The sequence below is a fragment of the Heloderma suspectum genome, chromosome 11, assembly GCF_057233095.1.
Source record: "Heloderma suspectum isolate Gila_16-S chromosome 11, 16-S_ref, whole genome shotgun sequence".
Lineage (NCBI taxonomy): Eukaryota > Metazoa > Chordata > Lepidosauria > Squamata > Helodermatidae > Heloderma > Heloderma suspectum.
This window is the reverse complement of record NC_139468.1, coordinates 42,815,938-42,838,905: the sequence shown is the minus strand read 5'-3', so window position 1 is coordinate 42,838,905 and position 22,968 is coordinate 42,815,938. Positions and strand designations below refer to the sequence as shown.

Below are 22,968 nucleotides of genomic sequence, written 5' to 3'. Positions count from 1 at the left end.
ACACCACATCTTGGTCTTCCTGCCCATTGTCCATTTCTTCACCTGATGCCATTATTGGGTCAAATGATGCTATTTTGCCATCAAAGGACTTTAGACAATTTTTTAATCACGTTTTGGGAATGGCTCAGTCCCTGGGCTTGGAAACCCAGCAAGTGACCTCCATGGTGCAGGGTCCAGTTTTTGATGCAGTGAATGCAGAACTCTCATGACCTGTAGCCACACTGCTCCTTCCAGCATTAGAAGAGACTATTAAACAATTCTGGAAAGTTCCCTCCGCCCTGCCACCAATGTCTAAGCGTTTGGAAAGTGGCGTTTTTGGTGGCTGTTAGGTCTGCACGCTGAGCCAGTGAACTCTGTGCGCTCAGAGTAGAATAGCCTTACCTCACTTTTCACCGAGACAAGGTGGTCCTCAGACCTAGCCCCGCCTTCTTGCCAAAAGTCGTGTCGGGTTTTCATTTAAACCAGGACATTATTCTGCCTGCATTCTTTGCTGCCCATCTAGACTTCTGGAGTCGACCTTGCACACGCGCCTTCTGTAAGTTGAGGTCTGAACAATTCCGACTTTCGCCTCACCTTTTCATCTGCTACGGTGGCAAGCGCAAAGGCCAGCCTCTCTCGACTCAGCGCTCTGCTTCCTGGGTCGTGCAGACCATTGAGCTACCGCATGAGCTGTCTGCCCCAGTCTGAGCTCAGTGTACTCATGCGGTAGCTGCATCAGTTGCATTCAACAGGGAGGTGCCATCCCTGAACTGTGCCGCGCTGCAACCTGGTCGGCACCATCTACTTTCGTTCAACATTACAGACTGGATGTTCAGGCTAGAGCTGACTGTGCTTTTGGTCGTGCCTTCCTTTCCTCTGTATTGTAGCAGGGCACTGACCCACCACCTTCTAAGTTAGCTTGCTACTCGCCCATATGTGTGATGCATAGAGACCACGAAGAAGAAAGACAAGTTGCTACATGTAACTGTAATGCTTCGAGTGGTCGTCTATGCAGTCACCCAATCCACCTGCCATCCCCTCTTCAGTGTCATACTCAAGTTTGATGTTGGGTATCGAAGATATTTCTTCTCAGGTCTGAGGCCACAATGTCGGTCTCAAGGAACTGAGGGAATAAGCGGGAACCTGCTAGGAACACGCGCTCTGGGATGGTGGGGGAAGGGTTCCCGCCAAAACTCAGCGATAGCAGTTTCCTGGATTGCGGCTCCGCACAGGCACAGAGCCCGTGTGTGTGATGCACAGATTACTACTTGAAAAGCTAGTTATGGTATGAACCTGTCTCTGTGCATGGTTTTGGCATGAGGGTGTCAACTTTTTGAATTTATTTGTGGAGGCTTTCTTCCGGAACCTCCCACTGCAGTGGCTGGCGCTTGCTCATTGCCCACTATTGAGGAGCTTGCCATTGGAAATGAATTTATTTATATTTATTTATTTATTTCATTTCTATACCGCCCAATAGCCGAAGCTCTCTGTATTTTAGGCCTGCTTCCTTGCTTTAAGACTGATAATATGATACTGAAATGTAAGGTTGATTATCTATGCTGTACTGAATTGTAATATCGCCAGTGTTATAGGTATAACTTTTAAGTAGAATGGTATTTGAAGTTTGTGTGTAATGGAGTTTAAATTTAATCTTTTAAAGTAACTTTTTAATATTTTTTCATTCTCTTTCTTGCTTCCTTCTTCCTTCTTCTGTTTTCTTTTCTTTTTTTCCTCTCTTTCTCGTTATTGCTGTGTCCTCTTAAGAATACTGCATTGTTGGGAAACTGAAGATGCTGATTAGGTTGTTGGTACTGTTTATTTCATTTATAAAGATAAAAAGAGAATACAAAGTATTAAAAAAAAAATAAAGGAGCTCGCCATGATGTCCAAAAGTGGAATTCCTCCCTCTGGGAGCTCTTGTTACTTTATCAACATGAAGTGAGAATATCAAACAGTTGTTTGTTGATGGTTTTGTTGATGGTTTTCCTTCAGAGTCTCTTCCCTACTGGAATCCTTCTACAATCTGACTTACTTGATTTTATCATTGGATATAAAGTGTTAATACATAGCAATGCAAACTGGTAAATGTCTTCTCAGCTTATTAGGAATATGTTAAATTTTGCCTAATACTCTGCATGAACATGAGTGGAATGCTTAAACAGAAAAAAAGTGCTCTTGCTTTTTTTTTTAGCAAGTTATGAAGTTATGAAGAAGGGGCAGCCTGTACTAAAGGTGAGGATTCTGTGTGATGTCAAATGTGAGTCCTGGGGGAGGCTTGTTCATTCATCCCCAAGACGAGTCCTGCCCCTTGGTATGTGGGGGGAGGTTCTGCCCTCTAGGAAAGCTCTTGCATTGTTGGCATCCCCATCCATTACAAATGATTGTGGTCTTCCTCAAAGTGAGCAGGACCAGCCCTGTTGTCAGCATCACCATCTCCCGGGCTGTTCTGGAATGCAAGAGCTGCTGCTTGCTTTCATGGTCTTGCAGCTGCCTGAGAAGAATCTGACTAATTGAGGGTCTGTTGCCATGCTCCTGTTTCGGATGGCATGATTAATACGACTTGTATCTTTGCTTGCTGGAGGCAAACTTAATTACTTTGACAATTTTGTGTTTTAATGTTGTAAAACAGGTGACCAGCATGTTGCCAAAATGGAGTCAACCAAATGCCTTGGAGGAAGCAAGCTTTAAGCCATATCAGAAGGAGCACCGGAATGTACAGGTGAAAGAAGGGTCTCAGGCTTCGTGTACATTACTAGAGAGTAAGCAGGGTTTTGAAAGCTGCACTCTGAAAGACGTGTGGAATTTCTGGAAAATTCTAGATTTTCTCATAGACCTCTTTTCAAAGTCCCACAGGTACATGTGATACAAAAGCTAAACAGGTATTCTATGAAACCTTCTCCGATGTTACATGTAATTTTTGCCCAGAGGCTTTAGTTGCTTAGATTTGCCTCTTAAGAGAAAAAATAGAAAGGCAACCAGTAATTGCTTATGCTGAGACCCTCTTGATAGCTTTTTGCTTTAGTCGGGGTGTGAGAAATGCTGTCTCTTCCCTGGCTGAATGATGTTGGCTGTGGTGTTAGGGCTGAGCAATTTTGTGCTTGGCATATCCAAGACAGGCTGCACATTGCCTTGTGCCACCGAAGAGGCTCTTGCTTAACGACTCTGAGCGGTGGGATGGCTTGGATTTAAGCATCAATAAGAGCTGTTTCTTCACCTGTTGACTGGCTTGAGCTAAGCAGCGCTCCTTAAGTGCTGATAGCCTCTAAGTGTGTAGACAAGGAAAGACAGCTATTACTGGCCACCTGCCATACTTTGGAAGGGTGCCCACTAGTGGTGGGCAGTAAGATTTATTTGAATTCGTTGCATCTATAAATTGCTTTAGTGTCTGTGATAAGTGGTCTAAATTTTAAGATGCTTCTCTTTGTTTTAAGGAATTAGAAAGAGAGAATGAAGACTTAAAAGGCAGATTGAGGGAGATCCAGCAGGAACACCGAACCCTACTAGACAGAATAAGCGGGCTGCAGCTACAGCTGAACGAGGTAACAAAGTACTGTTTGTCATTACCATGGCTTAGAAGGCTCCGCCGTCCCACTGTGCTGTATAGACTTTGTATTTGCGTTCTCAGCAGCTAATACAGTTCCAGTCTGTAGATTCAGATTCATTAGGAAGGAAAGTGGCTTCCTAGTCTTAGATGTTGCCTTGAATGTATTCATGGGAAGGATCTCCCGTACTTTCGCATACTGACCTGAGCGGTGTTTTGGGGCCGTTCTTCTATTTCCGAGACACCTGAAAATGAACTCCTATTAGAAGCAATATGATTATATTCCTTCTAATTTGGAATACACCGGCTCACAAGTCATCAGCAAGGCTAGATTGGGGTCTCACGCTACAAGGTAACTTGGTTTTCTTTGATGTGGGCTTCTGTTCTCATCCAGTACCACTGGAATTTACAGTGGAAGTAAGACCAACCCTGCACTCCAGCAATGCAATGTGCCAATTACTTAGGTAATCTTTAAAGATATCAAATGCAATTTAGGTTAATATTTTAAAGGAAATTTATGCACTATTTATCAATGTGGAGATAAGGGATATAGAAGTCTAAACACTGGTCTCTATTTCTGGGTCAAGGTGGTTGCCTAGATTCTTCACCCAGACTTCTCCTATCCTGCCAATTGTATGAGGCTAGTACTTTATAAAGGAGAGAAATGACATGTTGATAGGGCTTTCTCTGTCATGGTTTGTGGTCTTTCAGTGTGAGTGAAAGGTGGAAACAGAAAAGAAAGCATTAAGAGCCTTTGTCAAATGAATTATAGCAATTACCTTGATATGCATGAATTCTGTACAAAATATATAATTTAAATATGATTTAGGTCTGTGTTTCTGTTCTTGTCTTGCAGGAGCAAATGGTTGCTGATGATCTTGAAAGTGAGGTAAAGGGAATGTGTGTTCTTACCATCCTAACCTATTTGTTAGAAATCTGAACCTAAAGGAGAAATTATTTTAACCAACTGCTTTAAAATTTGTATGGAATTATAAACTAGGACAGATTTTCCGTAACCATTTGGCCCAATGTTAGACATTCACAGTCTAATACACAGTACAACCCCCTCTGACTTATGCAAAGTTAGAATAATATCTTACTGCTCTTGCTGCATTTGAACTTATATCCTACAGTCGCTAATTTCATCTAGATGCTTATTTAGATATATGACCGCTCATATTAATGTATAGTTTTAAAACAGAAGTGTTAAATCTCCTTCCCCCCTCCTATATAATTAATGGTGCTGTGAATAGTTACTGTGAATGGATATGCTTTTTTGTTACATTCTTTTTGTTGTTTGTTTCCCCTTTTGTTGTTGGTGCAAATTGCAAATAAAATGTATTTTTTAAAAAGTCAGAGTAAGAGCCAAGTAGAACTGCAGTAAAATCCAGCCCTGCATGGCAGGCTCGGTTCTCTCTGGGACTAGTTTTATTTGGTGGAAAAGTGGAAAAGCCAGAGTGTGTCAAATCTGTGCAGGTACTTTGCACTAGAAAGTGACACAGCCACCTCTGGCTTTTCCGTGACTTCCATCCTACAGCATTTCCATGTTAATATTCCTTGGTGCTTAAATGTTGCTAGGTATGCCACACTGGAGGTGTTCAAGACGAGGCTGGACAGCCATCTGTCAGGGATGCTCTGACTTGGATCCTTGCATTGAGCAGGGGGTTGGACTCGATGGCCTTGTAGGCCCCTTCCAACCCTACTGTTCTATGATTCTGTGTCCCACAATGATGTTCTCTTGCTCATTTTCAGAAGGATGAGCTCAGGAGGCTTCTGGCAGCAAGGGAAAAGCAGCAGGATGAAAGTTTGCGAATGCTTGAAGCTCTGAAGTTGAAGCTGAGATTCTATGAGGTGTGTCCCTGAGATTCTGTGCGGTGTGTCCACTTCTAGCTGCCCTGCCCAGAGTTAATGGGAATTGGGAGCCCTGTAACTGGCTGAAAGGGTGTAACTAGAGGGCTCAATCCACAGAGAGTGCCCCTCGCATAAGTCCTGTTGAAAGGAATGGAGCTTGAAATGAAGGAAACGTTCTTCATGTATTTTATCTACAGTGACTGTGAATGGATTCTGAAGTAGCAACTTTCATTCTAAAAACCTCTGCATTTGTGAACAGTTAACCAGTTATCTCATCTATCTGAACCAATGTCCATTTTTTTTATATTTCAGGGTGACCATGGAGGATCTGGAAGCAGTTTTGGCAACAGTGAGTGTCACTGTTTCTTGATACCTTTTTTAGAAGGACAGTCAGGCAGAGAAGTTGTCCTCAATGGACACTTTTGCACACTTCTGTCATGGTTTGCAAACTGTAGCTTCACCTACGGTTACATTCCTTGAATATCCACTCAGCTAGGTAGATTAGTCCCTAACAACCTTTTCTTCCTAAATAAGTTACAGTCCTATTCTGTAGGCAGTCTAGTCCAATGAAGAGTTTGGTTGGATTTGGGAGATGTGGGCTCGCCATCATAAACAGTGGGATGATCGTAGCATGAGGTATGTGTGTGCACACGCAGCAACCAACTACAAGTGGATTACTTCAGGGGATGCGAGAGGAGCAGAAGATACAGTTCTGTATATGTCTGCCCATGCCCTGTAGTGATCTTATGCTTTGTGTTCCAACAGACCAGAGATTCTCAGTTCTCGCTGGCTAGCTTCAGTTAGCATTTGATATTCAGCCCTCCTTCCCTATCTCAGGGCTGCTGGCCTGTGGCCCTCCAGACTCAGAAGTTCCCTGGCCTGTCTATTTCCTTTCCACTGATAGCACATTGCCCTAAATGCCCCAACACCTTCACTGGAAGCAGTGATTATGTCTATGAATTCTGTGGCCTCCCTGCTGCTCAGCTGATGGCTACAGGGACTTGCAAGGCCACATCTTGGCTTGTAATAGTGCAGTCTGAGTTCCTCCTTCTTTTAAAAGAGTAGCATCCTATATTGTGGCACCTTTATTTTATTTAATTATTTGGTATATTTCTGTTTCACCCAATAACCAATGTTCTCTTGAAAAACTAACACATTTATTATGAGATAAGCTTTCATCAGATGCATGAAGTGTTGTTGTAAGTTGGTAAGTTGACGTGGTTGTGGGGGGAGATGAGATTTGTCCAGCTATTGTGTAGAGACTGTCCTGTTTGTCCTGTGCAGAATGCAGAAGGGTTTGCTGACAGGTGAAAGCACATATCACTTTGGGAGATGAGCAGGCATACGAGCCCTTGAAGTTGTGCCTGACAGTATCAGGTCCTGTAACATGGTTGCCTGACAGGATGACAGAGTTGGCATCTGAGTTGTTGCAGCACAACCCTGTGTTTGTGTCTCTGTTATGTGGCCTCTTGCTGGTTGCGGGGGGCTGTCTTTAAGCAAGTATGGGCTTACCACCTGTGAGAGGGAAGTGTCATTGTCTAGGGTGGGCTGCCGATCATTGATCACTGGAGTGGTTTTAGCTGAGAGCAATAGGTGACAAGTTGTATTCTGTCACTTTCTCTTCTGTGTCTGTCCTGTAGTAGATTATTCTTGGATACTTGTCTGGCCTTTTTCTACTTTTTTCACTTCATTGGGTGGATGAATTAGAACAGATATGATTGTATCATACAGCTTGAGTGTAGACAATGGATCCTGTGGTGTGTTCTGGGTAGAATCCAGAATCATGTAGATATGTGTAGTGGTCAGTAGGTTTCTGATATAATGTGGTGCTTGCATGTCTATTATGTAGTTGCAGAAAGTGAACCTGCTGCATGGACTGGTCTAGAATCAGTTCGACTGTTGTTGAAGTACTGGTGGAACTTTTCAAGTGCTTCCTACCCATGGGTCTAGATGATAAAGATGGCATCACTCTATCTCAGGTAGAAGAGAGAGTTTGGGGGACAGGAGCTAAAAAAGCATTATTCTGAGTCAACCATGAAAGTCTTGGCACGCTGTTGAGCCATGCGAGTTCTTACAACAGTGCCACTGCTCTGAAGATGTGTCTGTATTCTACATGGGACTAACAGGTTGGTGTCTATGCAAGAGAATAAACGGACGCACGTTTAAATATTGTCATTTCTGATGTCGGAAGCCAGAGGGAGAGCATTTTAACCTTCCAGGACACTCTGCTACTGACCGTAGAGGGAACTTTGATGTAATTGTTACTCTGTAGTGATTGCATATCAGTCCCCCCACTATCCTCTTCTCCCCTCACAACCTTGTGTATATATACTTACCTGCTTAGGATAACACTTCATGCATCTACTGAAGTGGATTCTAGTCCACGAAAGTGTACGTCACAATAAATTTATTAGTCTTTACGGTGCCACAAGACTCTTTGGGTGTTTTGGCTGCAGCAATCTTACATGGTTACTTCTCTGGACAAATTTTTACATAGACATCTTTATTTCACTTTGTCAAATTAGACAGTGAGTATGTTTTGTATTTCTGAAGGGAAAGAAGATGCGCTGCTTAAGCAGGAGTCAGGGTACTCTGCAGAACCACAGGTAATCCTCTTTTTGACTCATTCATGCATTTGTAAATGCCTCTTGGGCATCCACAGCATCGCTACTGATGCAATATATACTATTTTTTGTGATGTTTATCATGTTAACATGTCACTGACCCTGGTCATTTAGCACCTTCTTGAGGCTCCAAGACTCTCATGTCATGGCTTCCTGTTTCTCCATATCGCAAAATTCCTATGCACAGCTCTTCTGTAGCAGCATTCATGTCTTCCACATAGAAATAGGGGGTATGAGAAGGTGTGGGCCTGTGCCTGTGATCTGGTAGAGCTCATGGAATGAACTGCTTGCACTTCCAGTACTCAGAAATTAAACTTACTTGGACAGGGATAGATGTAAATGGCGAGGATTGTTGCAGTATCCAAGTTAGCAAAATAAGCTGACCTTCTGGTCTCAGTTATACAGCTCAGCTATTCCAGTTTCATTTCACACTTTCAAAATGCCTAGTGGAGGACAGACCTCTTCAGGAACTACCCTGAGAGGTCCATTGTCCATCAGTCCCTTAGCCTTTACTCCAGTGGTTCCCCAGGGTAGGCATCTTTGCCAGCCCCGCTACCTGAGATGCGCTCGCCTTTTAACTGGAAATGATGGGGACGGAAGCTGTGACCTTGTGCATGCAGAGCAGGTGCCCTGCCACCGAGCTATACGGAGGCCCTTCCGTTTCACAGAAAGATTTTTTTAAGGCTGTTTTTTATATAAACGGCTTCCCGACAGTTCATGTTCACCCATTTGTTGTTTCAAGCCTGTCCCTGCTTCAGTGCCGACAAACCTACAGAGCAGATCCGCGGCGAGGCCTTTGGAGCTCTTGAGTCCCAGTCAGTCTTCTGCGTCTGAGACTGAAGCGCTGAAGCGTGAGCTGAGCAGCATGAGGAGCTGCTACGAGACAGCGAGAGGGGACATCAGCAAGCTTCAGCTGGAGCTGTCCCACAGAGCAGCTGAACGCAAAGCGCTGGTGTCCGAGTGTGAGAGAACTAAGCAGGAGTCCGATCAGCAGATAAAGCAGTTGGAAGATGCTTTGAAAGATGTACAGAAGAGAATGTTCGACTCGGAAGGGAAGGTAAAACAGATGCAGGCACACTTCCTTGCCTTGAAGGACCACCTGACAAGTGAAGCAGTGGTAGGCAACAGTAAGATGGCGGAGGAGCTGAAGGATCAGTTGAAAGACATGAAAACCAAATACGAAGGCGCTTCTGCTGAAGTGGGCAAGCTGAGGAACCAGCTGAAGCAGAACGAGTTGTTAGTGGAAGAGTTCAGGAGAGATGAAGCAAGGCTGGTGGAGGAAAACAAGAAGCTGCAGAAGGAACTTGGCATGTTGAAGGTGGAACATGAGAAAAGGGAGAGAAAGCTCTCTGAGGCAGAAGGCCAGCTGAAGGGAACGATGGCGAAGCTCGCTGACAAGTTTGAAAAGATGAAGACTTCGCTATCCAGTGAAGTTGATGCAAAGGCCTGGAAGTTAGCAGAGATGGAGAAGGAGCGTGAGAAACTGTGCACGGAGGCTCAGCTGCTAAGAACAGAACTCGAGAGTCAGAGAGCTCAGTTTGCCCAGTATGTGAGGCCAGAGGAGCACAGACATGTGAAAAGCAGGTACGAGCAAAGAACCAAAGAACTTGAGAGAGCCCACTCGGAGCTGAAACAGAAAAACCAGACCCTGCAGAAGGAGGTAGAGAGGGCTAATGCAGACAGCAGCCTGCTAAAGCAGCAAATGGACACGCTCAAGAGCGAGATGAAAAACCAGTACGTGCCTTTGAAAGTCAGTGAAAACATGAAGAAAGCAAGTGATGTAACAGTTGGGGAGCTGAATAGAAAGCTCACGGAAGTCACTGAAAAGTATCACAGGTACAAAGCAGAAGCAGAGAAGCTGCTGGCAGAAAAAGTCTGCTTAAGGGAGACCGTTGGTCAGCTTCAAGCTGTTTATGTCCCTCCAGAAAGGCATGAGAAGGAAACAGAGGCCTTAAAAACTGCCATGGCTGACCTGAAAAGGCAGCTTGCTGAGCTTGGCCAGAAATATAAAGAGGAGCAAGCCAAGGCATTTGACCTTGTATCCAAAAACGCAGCTCTTCAAGATGTCATGAAAGAGCAGCATGTGCCCGTAGAAGCTCACGAGGAAACCAAGACTGTGTTGAACAGCATGCTGGAAAAAACGGGCCAGGAGCTGTCAGACTTGAAGGAAAAAATGGAAGGTGTCAAGCAGGAATTTGTTAAAGTGAATGAAGAGAATGGGGTATTGAAAAGGAAGCTGCGAGTTCTTCAGAGCCAAATACAAGCCGAATATGTAAGTACCCGAGATCATGACAATCAGGTTGCTGCTCTGAATAAAAACATTCAGGAGCTCCAGGAAAGCAATTCCGAAATGCTGGCAAAATATCAGAACAAGCAAGATGAGGTTGCCCAGCTGCATGTGGAGATTGAAGCCCAGAAAAAGGAGCTTGACATGATCCAGGAGTGCATCAAGTCGAAATACGCCCCCCTGGCCCATTTTGAAGAGAAGGAGCGTAATTTCGAGGCCACTGTGAAAGAGCTGAAAAGCCAGCTGCTGAAACAGGGGGAGCAGCACAAAAAAAAAGAGGAAGAAAGCAAAACGTGGAGCTGGGAAAATGAGAAATTAAGAGCCAGGATCCTGGCGATCCAAACTGATCTGCAGCAGAATTACATCCTTGCTGAGAAGTCACATGAAATGGAGAGGGCGTTTGCAAACAAGATAGGTGGCCTGAACAAGCAGCTGAGGGAGCTGCAGCAAAAGCTTGCAGAGATGAAGTGTGAAAAGGAGAGGCTTCGGGAAGAGAGTGCCAGGCACCACGCCGAGGTGCTCGACGTGCAGGGCCGTCTCCAGGGCCACTATGTTCCAGTGGAGCAGGTTGCCGCCTTGGAGGAGAGGCTTGGCTGCACCATTGAGGAGCTGAAGGGAGAACTGAACAACAAGACGGCAAGTTGTCAGCAAGAGCTCCAGAAAGTACAAGAGCTGCAGCGGGAGCTAGCGCATCTAAAAGCCACCTCGGTGCCTTTGGCAGAGCACACTCAAATGAAAGAAGGGTTGGAAAGAGAATCGGCAGCTGTGAAATCTGCCTTGAGAGAGGAGGAGGGAGAAAACCAAAGAAGAAGTAAGGAAATCTCCAATCTGCAGTCCGAAATCCAGAGCACCAAACAAGCTTTGAGGGAACTGGAAAGCAGAGAAGTGGTTGAGATGTCTGAGCACAAGATGATGAAAATCAAGCTAGAAGGCCAAGTTATTAGCATGGCGGAGAAACTGGCCGAATTGAATAAGAAACTTGAGGTGATGCGTGAAGAGGCTTTGCAGGTGAAAATGGAGGAGCTGTCTGCAAAAGTTGAGAAGGAGCTGCTCCAGCCAAGGAGCTTCAGCATTGAGCAGGAAATCAAGGACCAGAAAGAGAGATGCGACAAGTCTCTGAGCACGATTGTGGAGCTGCAGAAAAGAATCCAGGAGTCTGCAAAGCAGGTGGAAGCGAAAGATAATAAGGTGAGCTGATCAACGGGGAAGAACTGTGCGGGCTGAATACGAGGCAGCAAAACCTTTGAAGGTTCTTGGCCTGCACGAGGGCATGAAGCTGAGGAAGGAGGGGTCCTCTCTCAAATGCAATGCTTGAGCCATCCTCTGAAATAGGCTGGAGGGCAACCTGGCTTAGAAGAGGTGCTATAGTGGATCCAGACAACCACTTGATCCCACACAAGTTGATTTGGAAATAAATCCAACTTTGTTGTCTAAAGGGGTGGGTCATAGTCCTTTAAATTGTCTTGGAATGGATCAGACAGGCCTTTCTTACATGTAAGAATGCCCACATATCTGGCTTGTCTAATGAGCATTAATAGTGGCTTCCAGGAGATGTTAAATCCCTTTAAAACTTGCTTCAGAAGTCTAAATCCATTCTAGGGCTGATTCATGCATGCACCCATGTTCTGACCCCTGTAGCTAGGGCAAAATAAATCAACATTTTGTATTTAAAAAGTGGCAGTGTGCACATTTTTCCCTACTTACTAGACCTTAGCATGAATTCAGTATTAGTGGGTCAGCTCCATGTTTTCTTGGCATAGGGGCAATCCTTGTTCTCCTGCATACTGATAACTTGATGTTTGAAGACTTCTGGCATAGCATATTGTGGTCCGTCCATCCCCCCCCACTAAAAATAGCCTAGCAACCCCCTCCGGAGGGTGCCAAAGTGCCAGAGTTTTGGTTGCATTCTCGCTGCATATATTTTTATTTATTATAAATAAATAAATAGTATCCTGCCCTATATCATTAAGATCTCAGGGCAGCATATAGATAAAATCCGTTTAAACAGTATAAAACAATAAATAATGTAAACAGCTAAAAACATATTAAACCACGAACAAGCTAATACCAATTAAAATCTAAAACAGTAGAACAGTTAAAACAGTGTGCTACTTTAGGGAATGCATTTAGCCCTCAGAGGCCTTGGTAAAAAGCCATGTTTTTATTTGGCGCCGAAATGAGACCAATGTCTGTGCCAATCGGGCCTCCAAGGGGAGGGCATTCCACAACTGGAGTGCCACAGCAGAGAAGGCTGTGAGAGCCAATGTGCTGTGAGAGCCAATGTGCTGTGAGAGCCAATGTGCTGTGAGAGCCAATGTGCTGTGAGAGCCAATTGGCTGTGAGAGCCAATGTGGTGTAGTGGCAAGAGTGTTGGACTGGGAGCCGGGAGATCTGGGTTCTAGTCCCCACTCGGCCACGGAAGCTCACTGGGTGACTTTGGGCCAGTCACACATTCTCAGCCCAACCCACCTCACAGGGTTGTTGTTGTGAGGATAAAATGGAAAGGAGGAGGAGAATGTCAGCCGCCTTGGGTTCCTTGCAAGAGGAAAAAAGGCGGGGTAGAAATGCAATAAATAAATAAATAAATAAATAAGAAGGCCCTCTCCCACGCCCCACCATAGTGTATGTTTCGCACTGGTGGGATGCAGAGGAGGGCCCCTCCAACAGATCTCAGTCCTCGGAGAGGTGCTCCCTCAAATATCAAGGAGGTCCCATGCCGTTTAGGGATTTAAATGTCATCACCAAAGCCTTGAATTCCGACTGGAAGCATATTTGCAGCCAGTGCAATCCCTTTAAAACTGGTGTTATATGATTTTTATAAGGTGTGCTACAGATGAGATGGGGCAGAGGAACATAGGAAGCAAAGCATTAGACTGTTTCCCACTTCGATGGCGCAAGTTCCCCCAAAAGCAAACTCAGCTGAGAAATCAGTCAGGAAGGCTATGTTTTGAACTCCGGCAATGTCTTTCTTGAAGATAACTGAGCTACTTAATGATGTGGAGCGGCTAAAACAGGCCCTTAACGGTCTCTCTCAGCTTACGTACAACAGTGGCATTCCTGCAAAGAGGCAGAGTCAGCAGATCGAAATGCTCCAGAACCAGGTGAAGACCCTGCAGCAACAGCTGGCTGTAAGTAGTGAACTGAAGCCGTAAGATAATAGCTGATGCTTGTAGTTAATTGGGGGCTTGTACTTGGAAGTGGCAGGAAAATAGCACTATCGGGGGCTATGCGTGAGCTGCAGTTCTGCACAAAGAGCACTGAATGTGGTATTGGGCAAGAGCATTCAGGTCCTATGAAACTGCTTTCATTTTCAAGATGAAGTTTCTAGTCCTTATGCTTGCAAAGCTTTGCTTGCTTGCTTGCTTGCTTGTTCGTTCATTCATTCATTCATTCATTTCATTTCTATACCACCTAATAGCCGAAGCTCTCTGGGCAGTTCACAAAAATTAAATGCTTGAAAGCATGTGCTTGAAAGGATGTGCATTGCGTGGTCTGAAATCTTAGGAATTGTAGGGATTTCCATTGGCCCAGGAATAGGGCATCAGCCCATTGGCCTCCTGTGTAACATCATGTCCGTCCCCATGACTAGTGAAGCAGACTGAACTCCATTGAAAAGTTACCTGTGGAAAATGACCAGAGTGCTTCTTTGTCCTAGGATGCTGAGAGGCAGCACCAGGAGGTCATCTCAATATATCGGACGCACCTTCTTAGTGCTGTTCAGGTAGGTCTTGCTGCAATCTGTTGGTCTGTCGTGTTGACTCCTCCACGAATGATGCCTGACCAGCCTTCTCAGGACAGATGTTCAAAGAAGCAGTTCCTTGGCTTGCCTGTGTAGCTTCTTTCACTGCAACCGCTCATACTGTTTGGAACAGTGTAATATTGTTGAAGCAAGCTCACTTCTTTGTATGATCAGTCATATCCAGTGAATTTTTGGGGCAGTACCACCTCTGAACAAGAACTGGGAGTCAGTTCTTAAAGTTGCTGGTAGCACAGTATTTGAAGATCTCCTCTTTCTTTTGCAGGGTCATATGGATGAAGATGTTCAAGCTGCCTTACTCCAGATCATCCGCATGCGGCAGGGGCTTGTTTGCTAGTGGGCTTAATGCTGTCGTTGTCAGAGTCCTGAGTAGTAGCGTGTACTAACCTTTCAGGGCTTCTTACATGTTAGGTTTTTTTTGGCGGCAGTTGTGAAAACACTCCTCCCTTCCTGCTTCTGTCCAGAATGTGGGAAAACTATATTTACACAGACCTACTTTTAGCAAAGCAATAGGGCTATTGTTTGCCTACAAAACTTATGATTGGAAAGGTGGTTCAAATCTGTGGTTCTTATTTATTGGTAGTCAAAATGATGACAGAAGCAAAGTTCTGAATGTCGGATTGACAACGTAAAAACTATAAAACAAAGGATAAAACCCTTTTTGTTCTGCTCTGCCCAAACAACCTAGTTCCATCTCCATACAAAATATGAACAAAGTCATGTGCGCTGCACCAAAGTCCGTGTGGCCAAAGGATTCTGCTGTTGCTTTTTCTGAATGGATTTTTTCACGGTGGCATTTTTGAGGGCTGTGTCAGATTCACTGTCAGGCAAACAACTACTTAGGGGGTCTGCTAGCAGAAAACTGTGTATTGTAGCTTGGCTGGCCGAGTTGCATTTTTAAAGTCATTTAGAGGAGTGGTGCCGTCTTTTCATTGCTATTTTCATAAGAGAAAAATCCATCTGACACTAATTTGTTTTTTGAAAAGAGGTATTTTTTCACTAATTCTTTGTTACTAATTTACTTGTAGTTTCAGGAATAGCAGGACTGGGATAGATGTGAGTGAAAAGTTGTTACCTTATCTTGAAATGCAGCAGCTTAACATTTATTTTAGATAATTCTTTTTTGTTTTTCAAATAAGGAAACAACTTTTACTGAAGTGAGAAAAAAAACAGCAGTTGGAACAGTGCCAAAAGGAAGAAAGAAAACCTATGGACATATTTGCAGAAACAAAGACAAGAACATGCGTGCCTCTGACAGTGGGCTTTTTACAGGCCCTGGAGATCACGATAGCATGAGCTCCTACTGCAGTGCATTTGGCCCAGCCATGTATTGAGAGCTGAGACGTGGGAAGAAAGATGCAATTGCTCTTACAAATTACTGCTCTTGAAAAGGCAGGTATGGATCCTTAAGTCTCGTGCCAAAGGAAGGGGGAGCATCTCCTGGAATGCTGGTGGCTGCAACTTAACAATGCTGGAGCAAGTAAACCCGTCTTATGCAGTGGTTTCTCTGAACTGTTGACAGCTCCTCCATTTTGGACTTGCAGCTAACTGACCAGCATCACCCGTATCTCTGACTGGCTGCCTTGACCACCCAGCCATTTTTCTTAAGGCACAAACCTCATTGCAGTTTATCTTGTGAAAAACCCATTCATTTTGATGGGTCAGGTTAAGATGCTGCTACTGCTGCTGTGTGGGATCAGGTGGGGTAGACACTGGGCCCTTAGATTTTCTTTTGTAAGCCAAAAATGGGCCCAATTCGTTCAAATATCACTTGATAAATCTTCATATGAGCTAGATTTAACTAACTGTAACTTGATTAACAGCGGCTTCTTAAAATTCTTTATTCAGTTTAAAATACTATATTTTGTAAATTATGTACCATAATCCGCTACAGTGGCTTTTATTTATGCAGGGAGAAAGGTAGGGTGAGACAGTTAACTGGGCTTAGTGCATGTGTTTCTATGAATAAGCACCACAAGGCTTGATAGATTGTTGCTGGGTTTTTAAAGAAATAAATGTGCAATAATTTCAAAGGCAAAAGCGTGGAATCCTGCGTTTCTGGAAAAAAAGACAACACAGATTCTTAAATGGGAATATTAAAAATGCCGGTGTACCCATTTTAGTGTATGGAGTTGAGCTTGATCTGTGACTGATCCCCAGCTGAGTGTGGCGGCTCTTCCCGCAGTGTGCCCACTGGTGCCACTTTCACAGGTTGGTACCAAAATGGGCACACACAGATCTCCGCTTGATCCAGTGAACCGTTCTCGCCTGACACCTGTACCTCAGAGGCAAAGCTTGGTGTATGTGCTTCTTGGTACATTGTGAGCAGGCTGAGAACTCTCTGCTACCAACCATGAAGTGGATTTAAGCACAAACAGTGGTGTAGTGGTGCTTTTTGAAGTGCAAGGAGTGTCCAGATGGCAGGCTGCTGTGTCAATCCATATCAACAACCACTTCTAGCAGTTTTCACCTCCTGCCAGAAAAGCGAATGGGGCTCAGTTGCCCCTTCAAGACCAAGCCACCCCCAAATACTTTACATTACAGTAGGGAACAATATCCTTTTGCTGGGAAAATTCATTTCCTCCCAGCTACTGTGAGGATTGCTGCTAAGCTCAGAGGGAACAGAGAATTCTGGAGGGGGCGGCAGACGCTGTCAGCGTCTCTGCTAGCAACAAAGTGCTGGAACTGCGTCCCTGTGAGCTCTCCTGCACCACTGAGCACAAGTGTTACCACTTTCAGAGTTGCGAAAAACAAGCTGGTACAGCTCTTGCTTCTAACATCATTCATTGGATTGCAAGTGTGAACCATCCTGTCTGGTGGTGAGACTCTGTTATCGTTGCAATGGAGCTGGTGGTCACCACTCAGAGCCCAAAATATACTGTACCGTCCCCACTTCCAAGAAGTGCCTACATATTCATGGGTGGGGTGGGGTGGGGTGGGCTTCAGTGAATGCATTAGACTTGTAACTGCCTCTTGTAGAAAACCAATTCACCAAGTGCTCTTAGTAACTGACTGGTTTTGATATACTAATACTGAAAGTATTGTAACTTTCTTTTCTCTGGGAGACATTTTGTGTACTTTTATTCTCCCTCCCACACTATGTATCAATAAATTTTTATCTCCTGTGTTACTGCTGAGTTTTTCTCATGCTTCACTGAGACTGTGTGCTGGTCGGGGTTGGGGGTGGTAGGGTGAAGAGCCAACAGAATATTCTACCACCCCTTCAGGGCGGCTAACAAAATATTCAGAACACCAAATAATCTATAAAAGCAACATAAAAATAATATCAGAGTAATCCAACTAAGGCAGATCTACAAAAGGTAGAAAGCTTGGGGAAATGGAGGTCTTTGCTGGGTGTCTTTCATAGAATCATAGAATAGTAGGATTGGAAGGGGCCTACAAAACCATCGAGTCCAACACCCTGCTCAGTGCAGGAATCCAAGAGCTGATCTACATTGCGCCCACCATCGCAATGAATTCGGTGTCCTGTCAGGTTAAACGCTCTCGCATTAAAACGTGATTATTCACACTCACCCATTTTCCCCGTTGCAGTGCTTCATCGAATGCGCGAGCTCGGTTCACACTCGAGCGCTGTGCTGTTTTCCTGCTGTTTTCCTGCACGTGCTTGTCTGATCTCGGAAGCTAAGCAGGGTCAGCCCCAGTCAGTAGTTGGATGGGCAACCGCCTGGGAATCAGGCTTCCTGCACTGAGCAGGGGGTTGTTCTATCCCTTCAAATGAGACTAAGTTTTACCCCCTCCTCTCCCCCGCTCCTGATGTGTGTGTGTGTTTTTTTAAATTAAGGCGTTATCCTCGCAGAATCGGGGCTTCTCCACGATGTTTTTTTCTAATTCAGGCATGATCTTGCAAGATTCGAAGCTGTGAAGCTTCGCAACCTGGACGCTTCAAAGATCATGCCTCAACTAGAAAAAAAAAGATTGGGGAGAAGCCCTGATTCTGCGAGGATAACGCCTTAATTTTTTAAAAAAAACATCCGGAGTGGGGTATAGGAGGGGGTAAAACTTAGTCTCATTTGAAGGGATAGAACAACCCCCTGCTCAATTCAGGAAGCCTGATTCCCAGGTGGTCGCCCATCTAGCTACTTACCGGGGCTGACCTCGCTTAGCTTCTGAGATCAGACAAGCTTGTGCACATCCAGCCCTTTGCTTGTTGCTGAAGAAACGGGCTGCTGAGGAAGCTATGCGATCAGTAGCCGGAATAAGACATGGGGCCATCGAGAGCTCTGATTGGACAGGAGGGAAATACAAACACCGCCGCATATGGACAGGCGAGGGAGGGGACTACGACCGGATACGGTAGCGAAGGCGGAAAATCAGAGCACATTAAGGGGAAATACCAGGATATCTGGGTATTGGAAGCGGGAGCACGGAAGTGGGAAATTCCGGTTCCAATTCGAGGCGGGTACTGCGTAGTGTGAAAGGCGGGCGGTGAAACCTCATTGGAAGCAAAAAAAGGCGGTAAGTCTAGATCCAGCCCAAGCCAAAGCATCCCTGACAAGTGGCTGTCCAGCCTCGTCTTGAATGCCTCCAGTGCCATATTGCTCTGACAGGAAGTTTCTCCTGATGTTCTGCTGGAATCTGGCTTCCTGTCACTTGAGCCCATTATTCCGTGTCTTGCACTCTGGGATGATTGAGAAGAGATGCTGGCCTTCCCTCTCTGACAACCTTTCAAGTAGTTGAAGAGCGCTATCATATCTCCCTTCAGTCTTCTCAAGGCTAAACATGCCTTGTTCTTTCATTCTCTCCTCATAGGGCCTTGTTTCCAGTCCCCTGACCATTTTTGTTGCCTTCTGAACCCTCTCCAGTTTGTCTGCATCCTTCTTAAAATGTGGTGCCCAGAACTGGACACAGTACTCCAGATGAGACCTAACCAGTACTGCTGTTGTTCAGTTGTGTCCGACTCTTCGTGACCCCACAGACCATAGCACGCCAGGCCTTTCTGTCCTCCGCTCTCTCCCGGAGTGTGCTCAAGTGCATATTCATTGCATCGGTGATGCTATCTAGCCATCTCATCCTCTGCTGTCCCCTTCTCCTTTTGCCTTCAATCCTTCCCAGCATCAGGGTCTTTCCGGGGAGTTTTCTCTTCGCGTTAGGTGGCCAAAATATTTGAGCTTCAGCTTCATTGTCTGTCCTTCCAATGAGCACTCAGGGTTGATTTCCTTTAGGATGGACTGATTGGACCTCCTTGCAGTCCAGGGGACTCGTAAGAGTCGTATCCAGCACCACAGTTAGAAAGCATCAATTCTTCGGCACTCAGCCTTCCTTATAGTCTCACAGCCATACGTTGCTACTGGGAAAACCATAGCTTTGATTATGCGGACCTTTGTCGGCAAGGTGATGTCTCTGCTTCTTACTATGCTGTCTAGGTTTGCCATAGCTTTCCTCCCAAGGAGCAAGCGTCTTTTAATGTCATGGCTACAGTCACCGTCTGCGGTGATCTTGGAGCCCAAGAAAGTAAAATCTGTCACTGCTTCCATTTCTTCCCCTTCTATATGCCAGGAAGTGATGGGGCCAGATGCCATGATCTTTGTTTTTGTAATGTTGAGTTTCAAACCAGCTTTTGCACTCTCCTCTTTCACCCTCAACAAGAGGCTCTTGAGATCCTCTTCACTTTCTGCCATTAGGGTGGTATCGTCTGCGTATCTGAGGTTGCTGATAATTCTCCCAGCAATCTTAATTCCGACCTGTGATTCATCCAACCCGGCGTTTCTCATGGTGTACTTTGCATATAAGTTAAATAAACAGGGCAACAATATGCAGCCTTGTCGTACTCCTTTCCCAATTTTGAACCAATTGGTTGTTCCATGTCCGGTTCTTACTGTTGCTTCTTGACCCTCTTACAGGTTTCTCAGGAGACAGGTAAGGTGGTCTGGTACTCCCATCTCTTTCAGAATTTGCCAGAGTTTGTTGTGATCCACACAATCAAAGGCTTTGGCATAGTCAGTGAAGCAGAAATAGATGTTTTTCTGGAATTCTCTTGCTTTCTCCATGATCCAGTGAATGTTGGCGATTTGATCTCTAGTTCCTCTGCCTTTTTGAAACCCTGCTCGCACTTCCGGTAGTTCTCAGTTCACATGCTGCTGAAGCCTAGCTTGTAGGATTTTGAGCATCACCTTGCTGGCATGTGAAATGAGCGCAATTGTGCGGTAGTTTGAACACTCTTTGGCATTGCCCTTCTTCGGAATTGGGATGTAAACTGATCTTTTCCAGTCTTGTGGCCACTGTTGAATGTTCCAAATTTGTTGGCGTATTGATTGCAGCACTTTAACAGCATCATCTTTTAGGATTTTAAATAGCTCAGCTGGAATACTGTCATCTCCGCTAGCTTTGTTGTTACTAATGCTTCCTAAGGCCTACTTGACTTCACTCTCGAGGATGTCCGGCTCAAGTTCAGTGACCGCACTATCATGGCTATCAGGGACATTCAGATCTTTCCTGTATAGTTCTTCTGTGTCTTCTTTCCACCTCTTCTTAATCTCATCTGCTTCTGTTAGGTCCCTGCCTTCTTTGTCCTTTATCATGCCCGTCTTTGCACAAAACGGCAAAGACGTTCTTGAAAAGATCTCTAGTCTTTCCCATTCTGTTGTTTTCCTCGATTTCTTTGCATTGTTCATTTAAGAAGGCCTTCTTGTCTCTCCTTGCTATCCTCTGGAACTCTGCATTCAGTTGGATATATCTTCCCCTTTCTCCCTTGCTTTTCGCTTCCCTTCTTTCCTCAGCTACTTGTAAAGCCTCATCAGACAGCCACTTTGCTTTCTTGCATTTCTTTTTCTTTGGGATGTATTTCGTTGCTGCCTCCTGAACAATGTTATGGACCTCCATCCATAGTTCCTCAGGCACTCTGTCTATCAGGTGTAATCCCTTAAATCTATTCCTCACCTCCACTGTATATTCATAAGGGACATGATGTAGGTCATACCTGAATGGTTTAGTGGTTTTCCCTACGTTCTTCAATTTAAGCCGAAATTTTGCAACAAGAAGCTCATGATCTGAGCCACAGTCAGCTCCGGGTCTTGTTTTTACTGACTGTATGGAGCTTCTCCATCTTTGGCTGCAAAGGACATAATCAATCTGATTTCGATATTGACCATCTGGTGATGTCCATGTGTAGAGTTTCCTCTTGTGCTGTTGGAAAAGAGTGTTTGCTATGATCAGCGTGTTCTCTTGGCAAAACTCTATGAGCCTTTGTCCTGCTTCATTTTGTACACCAAGGCCATGCTTGCCTGTTATCTTGGTGATTTCTTGACTTCCTTCTTTAGCATTCCAATCCCCTATGATGAAGAGGACATCTTTTTTTGGTGTTAGTTCTAGAAGGTGTTGTAGGTCTTCATAGAACCGATCAGCCTCAGTTTCTTCGGCATCAGTGGTTGGGGCATAGACTTGAATTACTGTGATGTTGAATGGTTTGCCTTGGATTCGTACTGAGATCATTCTGTCATTTTTGAGATTGTACCCCAGTACTGCTTTTCCCACCCTTTTGTTGACTATGAGTGCTACTCCATTTCTTCTAAGGGTTTCTTGACCACAGTAGTAGATATGATGGTCACCTGAATTAAATTCGCCCATGCTTGTCCATTGTAGTTCGCTGATTCCCAAGATGTCCATGTTCAATCTTGCCATTTCATGTTTGACCACCTCCAGCTTACCTTGATTCATTGATCTTACATTCCAGGTTCCTAAACAACATTGTTCTTTACAGCATTGGACTTCCTTTTCACCACCAGACACATCCACAGCTGAGTGCCCTTTTGGCTTTGGCCCAGCCGCTTCACTCTTTCTGGCGCTACTTGGAACTTCCCTCTGCTTTTCCCCAGTAGCATATTGGACACCTTTCGACCTGAGGGGCTCATCTTCTGGCGTCATCTCTTTTAGCCTTGTGATACGTTCCATGGGGTTTTCTTGGCAAGAATACTGGAGTGGGTTGCAATTTCCTTCTCCAGTGGACCACATTTTGTCAGAACTCTCCACCATGACCTGTCCACCTTGGGTGGCCCTGCACGGCATAGTTTATGGCTTCACTGAGTTACACAAGCCCCTTCGCGACAACAAGGAAGTGATCCATTAATGGGAACCAGTGCTGAGTGGAGGGCAACTAGTACTTCTCAGGATTGGAAGCTATGTTTCTATTAATGCAGCCCCAAATAGTATTTGCCTTTTTTGCAGCCACATCACATTGTTGGCTCATATTCAGCTTGTGATCTACAACAATCCCAAGATCCTTCTCGCTTGTAGTATTGTTGAACCAAGTATCCCCTATCTTGTAACTGTGCGTTTGGTTTCTTTTTCCTAGGTTGCCGAACTTGGCATTTATTCCTATTAAATTTCATTCTGTTGTTTTCTGCCCATCGCTTCAGCTTCTCAAGATCACGTTGAATTTTGTTCCTGTCTTCCAGGGTATTAGCTATCCCGCCCAATTTTGTGTCATCTGCAAATCTGATAAGTGTTCCCTGAACCTCCTCCTCCAAGTCATTAATAAAAATGTTGAAGAGCACTGGGCCCAGGACTGAGCCCTGCGGTACCCCACTCGCTACCTTTCCCCAGTTTGGGACGATCCCACTGATAAGCACTCGTTGAGTCCAATTCTGTAGCCAACTGTGGATCCACCAGATCGTTGTTTCATCTTGCCCACTTTGAGCTAGTTTGCTCATCAGGATATCATGGGGCACTTTGTCCAAAGCTTTGCTGAAGTCGAGGTATATGATGTCTACAGCATTCCCACGGTCTACAAGGGAGGTGACTTGATAAAAAAATGAGATCAGATTCGTCTGGCAGGATTTGTTCTTGATAAATCCATGTTGGCTTCAAGTAATCACGGCATTGTTTTCAAGGTGCTTCCAGATGGATTGCTTTATCATCTGCTCCAGAATTTTCCCAGTGATTGGGGTCAGACTGACTGGTCTGTAGTTCCCAG

General features: G+C 44.9%; 1 protein-coding gene across 9 annotated transcripts in view; it reads left to right on the top strand.

The window, feature by feature from the left end:
• The window catches only part of UACA (uveal autoantigen with coiled-coil domains and ankyrin repeats), a 49,896-nt gene extending 32,728 nt beyond the window's left edge, over window positions 1-17,168 (top strand). For 4 of the 9 annotated variants that reach the window (XM_084817610.1, XM_084817617.1, XM_084817616.1 and 1 more), the window contains 10 exons: window positions 2,171-2,211; window positions 2,609-2,698; window positions 3,411-3,518; window positions 4,377-4,409; window positions 5,273-5,371; window positions 5,684-5,720; window positions 7,925-7,977; window positions 8,738-11,470; window positions 13,258-13,410; window positions 13,938-14,205. In XM_084817610.1, the coding sequence (XP_084673736.1) occupies window positions 2,171-2,211; window positions 2,609-2,698; window positions 3,411-3,518; window positions 4,377-4,409; window positions 5,273-5,371; window positions 5,684-5,720; window positions 7,925-7,977; window positions 8,738-11,470; window positions 13,258-13,410; window positions 13,938-14,117 (3,527 nt within the window). In that variant the 3' untranslated portion in view covers window positions 14,118-14,205. Of the gene's footprint in view, window positions 1-2,170; window positions 2,212-2,608; window positions 2,699-3,410; window positions 3,519-4,376; window positions 4,410-5,272; window positions 5,372-5,683; window positions 5,721-7,924; window positions 7,978-8,737; window positions 11,471-13,104; window positions 13,411-13,937; window positions 14,206-14,304; window positions 14,463-15,178 lie in introns of those variants that run through there. The other 5 variants (XR_014785435.1, XM_084817615.1, XM_084817612.1 and 2 more) reach the window with 5 other exon arrangements.
• Window positions 17,169-22,968: the final 5,800 nt, after the last annotated feature.